A 7,625-nucleotide genomic window follows, 5' to 3' on the forward strand; every position below is an offset into this window, starting at 1 on the left:
GTAATTCCATTAAAAAGTTCAAGAACAGCTAATAACTTCCAAAGGCTTTCATTATTATTTACTTTCCAATAAACACAAGCTTTGGTGCTAGGCACGAAATGTCCACAACATAAAAACCTAACCGCGTGGTGAAACACATGCTTATCAACCCTGGGAACTGCCAAAAAGGCTATTAAGCTGGTGCTTTCCATGGTGATGGTCTTCCCACCCAGCTGGGAGCCATGGCATGTTCTGTCCTCATGGAGCAGGGAGAGCGGTGGTGGGAGAACGGAGGTTGGAGGTCCACCAAGCGGTGTTTGCAGGAAAGGAGGTCTGTTGGTTCCTGATAAGCTACAGGCACACCTGGCTTAAATGTTCTCCATCTGGAAGCCCTCGTGATAACCAGCAACCCGCACGGCATAAAAAGCCGATCCGGGCCCTGCCAGACCAGTACCGACAGCAGCCATGGCCAAGCTTCTTCTTCTCACAGGTGGGTGTGTAGTCAGAGAGAGCGCCTTATTCTGCCTCCGCTGATAGCTTTTTTCTCTCGGGATCTGGCAGGTGGGAAGCAGTCTTCACGTTACACCTCAATCCTTTTCCGTTCTTGGTTCATCATTTCAAATTTCCAAGAGAATCCTGACATAGACAAGCCAGCCTACCTCTTGTTCTCTTAATTGATTCTGGTAACATTTCCACCTTCATTAATCCCAAGGACCTAAAAGAAAGGCTGTTGTTTTCCAGTGTTTGTCTCACTCTCTCATTTCTGGCTGGGTCGTTCCTTTCCTCCATTCATCTTCCTGCACCCCCTCTTTTTAATTGATATTATTTCTATGTACATGCTTGTGTCCTTGGTCTAGCTTTCAGGAGGGAAACTCAGTAGGAACTGAGACAGTTAGGCAAGCTATCTTTTTCTAATGTTTTCAGAATTATTTCTCTTTTATCCCCTAGTTTCCTACTGAGCTGCTGATGTATTATAAAAAATGTCACTGTTAGAGCTTGGCCAGCATGGCTTTGTTGTTGAGCATTGACCTATGAACCAGGGGGTCACAGTTCGATTCCTAGGCAGGGCACATGCCCAGGTCGCTGGCTTGACCCCCCAGTGTGGGGCATGCAGGAGGCAGCTGATCAATGATTCTCATAACTGATGTTTCTATCCCTCTCCCTTCCTCTCTGAAATCAGTAAAAAATATATATTTTAAAAATGTTACAGTTAGAAATTCAATTATTCAAAGTGGTAGATTCAGTAAAGTGTTCAGAACCAAGTTGCATCCATAGTTTATTAGATGCTCTCAAGCTGTGATATATATATTTCAGAACCTTTTCTAAATGAAACCTCTAGCTCAATTTATAAAACAATCATATTGCAAGTACTTTGATAGAAGCCAGGGAGAGGGATCTGGCGTCTGGCCTCACAGTTTCTCATTCTCTTCTGCAATAAGGGCTCCTAAAAGTTGGTTCAAACAAAAAAATTCCCAGGCTCCAGGAGATGCTGAATTCACTGATTCGGAGAATGCCTTGTCTGTGGAAGGCTGTACTCAGCCCACTTCAGGGGGGTGAAGTGTATATGTACGTGTAGCCACTCAGCAGAGTGAATTCCAGGTAATTACTGTCAACAGATCTTCCATAGATGGTAGTCTTGAACTCTGCCTTCAGTGACAGTTATCTGACATGGAAGGTGGACGAAGAGAGAACCGTAGCCATTTCTGACTGAGAGGAGGGAAGGGTAGATCTACTAGTGATTTCACTGAGAAGCCTACTCTTTGGCTTAACCCCTTAGTGCCTCTTGGGCTGTAACAACCTCTGACAAATAGGACGGCATCCAAATCCTCGGAATTAGATTCTACAGGATAGACGACCGGTCCAGAGTACATGTTTTTGTTTTTATTTTCTATTTTTTCCCTCTCACTCTCTATTTCTCTCTCTTTCTAGGTCTGGCCCTTCTGGTGAATGCTCAGCTAGGTAAGTCCCGGATTTTATCTTTGGCATAATCTTTTCCTGCCATAAACCTCAAATTCTTATCAATTATTCCTATTGAAATTATCTGCTGATATATGTGATTTTTAAATATTCCAATATTTTTTTTCAAAAGTATATCAAGAGATAAACCATACTAGGAAAGAGAGCTACGATCTACTTCATAGACGGGTGGGTTTGACATTGGGAAAATCGAGGGTTTAGGGTTGGCTGCCATGTTGTCTTCGTCAGCATGGCCACCTCACAGTTAGAAACGGGTATTCACTGGGCTTCATAGGACTCCTGGGCATCTTTTCTTTAGTGGTCCCCATGTTTATACAAGATCTCAATATAAATTCGTCAAAGTTAAAAATAGCCAGCCCCCAGTCGCCCACTAGTTCCCAAGTCAGAACCCTTGAACTCATCTGCGAGAGTGCTCACACACAGGGACGGGGCATCTGAGGCAAAGGGAGGGAAACAAGACCCGTGGCACGTTTCAGTAGCGTCCAAACCAGGCCACTGTCCTTACTCCTTACTGCCCACAGGCTCTGCCTACCAGCTGATATGCTACTTCTCCAACTGGGCCCAGTACCGGCCAGGCCTGGGCCGCTTCACGCCCGATGACATCGACCCCTGCCTCTGCACTCACCTGATCTACGCCTTCGCCGGGATGCGCAACAACGAGATCACCACCATCGAATGGAATGACGTGACCCTCTACCGGGCTTTCAATGGCCTGAAGAACAAGTAAGAGAAGGGGGAAATATCTCATTGAGTATCTCTCAATTCAGTACTTCCCAAACATGATGTGCAAGCGAATCATCTGGCATCTTTCTAAAATGCAGCTCCAATTCAGCGAGTCTGGGGTGGGGACCAAGATTCTGCATTTCCAATAAGCTCCCTGATGCTTCTGATGCTTCTGGCCCAGGAGCAGGAATATAGGTAACACAGCACATTGCCTGCTCTAGCAGGTATTCGAAACATATTAGTTGCGTTTCTTCCTTCCATTGTCAATCTTTTTTAAGACCCAGGAAACTGCAAGCCGTCTCAGCTACTTTCAGATCAGGAGGCAGAGGGTATAAACGATTAGACATCGTCAAACCCAAGAGAACAGAAGAATTTGAATGGAGTTCTAGTTTGTGTAAAAAAACAAATCAAACAAACGAAAAACCTACTGTCTTTTCATTTCTGATTTGTTCGGTTTAGTTATATGTAGGAGAAGCAGCACTCCATTAGGAGTAGCACTGTCCTGGGTGCAGCTGCTCCAGGGAAGTTCTGCTACCTAAGAGGAGCTGAACTCTTTGGACCGGTGTTTCTGGAAACGTGGTCCATTTGACTACTTGTATGGAAATCACCTGGGCACTTGATAAAAATGCCAACGCTTATCCAGTCCTACTGTTGCAGAACCTCTGGCATTCCATGGTGCCCTCCCACTCTGACCCTTGCACTTTATTCTCCCATAAACTGACGTTTGAGAATTACTATTCCAGAGAAGGTGTGTAATTCTGAGCCACATAGAAGCTGAGAAAGTCACATTTACCATTTACCATTTACCAAATGTGTGCTCAAGCCACATTTACCATTTCATCTGATGGAATTGAATATGAGCACATTATGCTGACAGGTGGATAGATAAATACTAGTAGGTAGATAGCTAGAGCTACAGATATCGATATAAATAGCTACATATAGCTATATATTTCAAAAATGTCGCCAATTCATACTTTTTTTTTAGACAACCCATTCCCATAATTTAGTTTTCCCCAAAGAGCCCTGAGTAAATTTATGATGATCACAACACAAAGAATTGTTACAAAGGAAGTGTTCGGGAGCGGAGGAAAAGTTGTTTTGCAATATAGCAGCATGTCAAGGCAAGGTCAAGGTATAAGACGGGCCCCAATACCAAAGCAATGTTAGTTTCAATAGAGAGGCTCATGGGTTTTGAAGTTTCTCTTTTCTATCCTTCGCTTCACAGGAACAGCCAGCTGAAAACGCTCCTGGCCATCGGTGGCTGGAACTTTGGAACTGCCCCGTGAGTCCCTATGGGAGAGGCCGGGCCTTATTTGCAATTGAAAACAAGGTAGCCCAGTGAGAACCCTGTCCCTTCAGACCTCACAGTCTAAGACAGTGTGTTAACGATGTACAACAAACAAATATGCTGCTTAAATAAATTACTACACCAGAGCCTCAATAATAAATAGGATGCGATTGATTTTAGATATTTAAATGTGGGTAGAAATTCTGGCATCCTATTCATCAAGGTTTAGTTAATGGGATTTGCAAAAAACAATCTCCTTTTAAAGACTTTCAAGAGCACAGCCCCAGAGAAAAGTGTTGGAGCAATTTTCTCTGTTTACCTTCTGCGGGAAGGGAAGGGAAAGGCATGTAAATGAATGAGACTTGGCTGAGGGCAAATGTGCTTGGGGGACTATTTGGAGAGAGAACACAGTGAGCTGTGAGCATGAGCAGAGGGAGGCAGGTGTTCAAGGCAATCAGTGCAACTTGGCAGAAAGGTCAGAGTTGGATCAATAAAATAGAGGCAGCATTGAGGTACCATGGCTGGGCACAGCAGGGATGACAATGGAAGGACAGGAGAAAACCAGGTTCGTACTTTTATTTGGGCTGTGGATCCTGGTGAAGAGCTTTGAGGCAAAAATATGGGAGTTTGATATTATGACAAGGTGTCGGGACCACAGAGGCAAGCCCTCACCCTGCCCGCTTGGGGTCTCCCGTAGTTTCACTGCCATGGTGTCCACGCCTGAGAACCGCCAGACTTTCATCGCCTCGGTCATCAGATTCCTGCGCCAGTATGACTTCGATGGGCTGGACTTTGACTGGGAGTATCCTGGCTCTCGGGGGAGCCCGCCTCAGGACAAGCACCTCTTCACTGTCCTGGTGCAGGTGAGCTGTGTTCCATGTCATTTTAAAATTCAAATTTCATTTTTAAATTCCAGTTTGCATTCAATATTCTTAATATTAGTTTCTGGAGAGCACATAACCCATTTCATATGCAAGATCACTGAGGCCATACAGAAAACCCAGCTCCCTGCAACCTCAGTGGGAGAGGAAGGACCTGGATGCCCTAGTGCCGTGGGAATGCTGAAGAAGGAAAGATGGACGATGGATTAAATTTAATTCAAAGAATAGTCATGAACGTCAACTTAGAGTTCACGTTCACAGACGTTCTCCTGCTCTCGCACAGGAAATGCGTGAAGCTTTTGAGCAGGAGGCCAAGCAGGTCAACAGGCCCAGGCTGATGGTCACGGCCGCAGTCGCCGGTGGCATCTCCAACATCCAGGCTGGCTATGAGATCCCCCAGCTGTCTCAGTGAGTGACCCCATGTCCCCGGCTCCTCTGTGTCACTCGTGTAAGAGTCGCTCATCCTTGGTCTGTCTTGCTGTTTGGGGACCTTGTTGAGGAGGCTTTGGGAGGGGTGTCTTTGCCTGCAGAGGTGTGGGAGATGACCATCAGAGATGGTTTTACCTGCTTTACCTGGACTGCAGGTACCTGGACTACATCCATGTCATGACCTATGACCTCCATGGCTCCTGGGAGGGCTACACTGGAGAGAACAGCCCCCTCTACAAATACCCAACCGACACTGGCAGCAATGCCTACCTCAATGTGGTGAGTCCCTATACAGACATATATACAGACCAGAGATGGTGTCCTAAATTGCATGGGGATTTGGGGACAAACAAACATAGATTCTGCAAATGTCTCACATGTTATAACTGTTCCCTTAAGTGGCTAATCAAATCTCGTCAACTATAATTCCACCAAAATGTGTTTTTAAAAATACTAACAAATCCTCTGTCATTAAGATATCCTAAATCGCATGGGGATTTGGGGACAAACATAGATTCTGCAGATGTCTCACTTGTTATAACTGTCCCCTTAAGTGGCTAATCAAATCTCTTCAACTATAATTCCACCAAAATGTGTGTTAAAAATACTAACAAATCCTCTGTCATTAAGATCAAACAAACAATTTGCCTGCTAGGACAGGGGTCTAACATCACCAAGCCCCGGGCCATCAGCCTGGCGGGGCCTGTCTCTAACCTGCTGCCATTGCAGGATTACATCATGAACTACTGGAAGGACAATGGGGCCCCTGCAGAGAAGCTCATCGTTGGATTCCCATCCTATGGACACACCTACATCCTGAGCAACCCCTCCAACCATGGGATCGGGGCTCCGATCACTGGCCCTGGCCCTGCTGGGCCCTACACCAGGCAGTCTGGGTTCTGGGGTTACTATGAGGTATGCTCCTGGCAATCTGAGAGAGACAGAGAAAGGCCGTAGGTTTAACAATATAAGCAATCCAACACATCTTGGCTCACTTATGTAGTTGGGGCTAAAAGTGGATGCTCCTGGCTATTTATAAGGAAGGCAAGATGAGCACTCATGTGGCACGTTAGGCTGGATGCCAAATACAGAGACAGTAGGAAAAGGAGATACCATCAGCGAGATTACATCAGTGAACAGACACTGCTCACTGCCTGCCAAGGCATTCTTTGATTTAAGAGCTTCTCCCACATGGAAAATAAATGACCCACATGTGACAAAGGATCAAATCCTAAAGGAACTGAGAAATTTGCTGATAGAGCTATAGGCCTTCCTTTTCAAGTAGCTTCATGCATCCCTTCCCTATTTCCCTTCCCCAGGCCCGTTACCCCTGTTACATGGACACTGTGCCCACCTCTTGACCTCTTCCTTACCTCCTCTTAGATCTGCCCCTTCCTGAAGAATGGCGCCACTGAAGTGTGGGAGGCTGCCCAGGATGTCCCCTACGCTTACAAAGGCAATGAGTGGCTTGGCTATGACAACACCAAGAGCTTCAAAATCAAGGTGGACTGTGTTCTACGGATTGTTGTTGCCTCTTTGTTCCCATCCGTAGCCCTGGAGCCCCAGGCTGGCCTTGATGTCTGCACTTCATTGGATTTCTCTGTAATTACCACAGGCTGACTGGCTGAAGAAGAACAACTTTGGAGGGGCCATGGTCTGGGCCATCGATCTGGATGACTTCACGGGCACTTTCTGCAACCAGGGCAAATTCCCCCTGACCACCACCCTGAAGGACGCCCTGGGCCTGCAGAGTGGAAGTGAGTGATAGCAGGAGGATGTTCAGGGATCCTTAAATGCTCCTTCTCTAACTCAAAAGATAGTTCTCACATCTGCCCATCCCCATTGACCAGGGGGCATTTTCCCATTTCATTTCCCTGCTTTTGAGAGATAGGTGCTAAAGTCTTTCTCTGCCCTTGAACTTCCATGACAGAAATGTCATGCTCTTATGGGAAACCAAGCCTACCTGGGTGGGTTTTCCAGGCCTGCTGAGTCTTAAAGGTATAGCAAAACCTCAAGAAATTAGGCTGACCTTATAACATAAACATTTACTTCTCTATGATCCCTTTATTAAAAGTCTCTTTCAGCCCCTCTGGGGAGATTTAACAAGAAAGCGTTAGTAGTGCTCACATATTTCTAATCTGGAATTCAGGAAAATTATCAACTCCCTGAACTTTTCCCCGATTTTCTCTTAGAGCTTATTTGCTCAGGACTTATACTCATATCCTAGACAAGTCTTTTTCACATTTGGGCGCTCAGTAAATTTGTTTTAATGATTTTGATATCGTCAGGGAAGATCGTACTTAATAAACTTAGAAACCAGGCTGGCTTAAAATGACAGCTTTCCC

At 45.6% G+C, this 7,625-nt stretch overlaps 1 protein-coding gene across 1 annotated transcript in view; it reads left to right on the forward strand.

Annotated features, from left to right (window-relative positions):
* The first annotated feature begins 332 nt into the window (after positions 1 to 332).
* The window catches only part of LOC102772301 (acidic mammalian chitinase), a 7,845-nt gene continuing 552 nt past the window's right edge, over positions 333 to 7,625 (forward strand). Inside the window, exons 1-10 of the mRNA XM_006762999.2 lie at positions 333 to 469; positions 1,909 to 1,938; positions 2,478 to 2,679; positions 3,908 to 3,964; positions 4,668 to 4,833; positions 5,135 to 5,259; positions 5,436 to 5,559; positions 6,010 to 6,195; positions 6,664 to 6,783; positions 6,896 to 7,037. Of these exons, the coding sequence (XP_006763062.1) occupies positions 445 to 469; positions 1,909 to 1,938; positions 2,478 to 2,679; positions 3,908 to 3,964; positions 4,668 to 4,833; positions 5,135 to 5,259; positions 5,436 to 5,559; positions 6,010 to 6,195; positions 6,664 to 6,783; positions 6,896 to 7,037 (1,177 nt within the window). The 5' untranslated portion in view covers positions 333 to 444. The remainder of the gene's footprint in view (positions 470 to 1,908; positions 1,939 to 2,477; positions 2,680 to 3,907; positions 3,965 to 4,667; positions 4,834 to 5,134; positions 5,260 to 5,435; positions 5,560 to 6,009; positions 6,196 to 6,663; positions 6,784 to 6,895; positions 7,038 to 7,625) is intronic.

Source organism: Myotis davidii, unplaced genomic scaffold (assembly GCF_000327345.1).
Source record: "Myotis davidii unplaced genomic scaffold, ASM32734v1 scaffold217, whole genome shotgun sequence".
NCBI lineage: Eukaryota > Metazoa > Chordata > Mammalia > Chiroptera > Vespertilionidae > Myotis > Myotis davidii.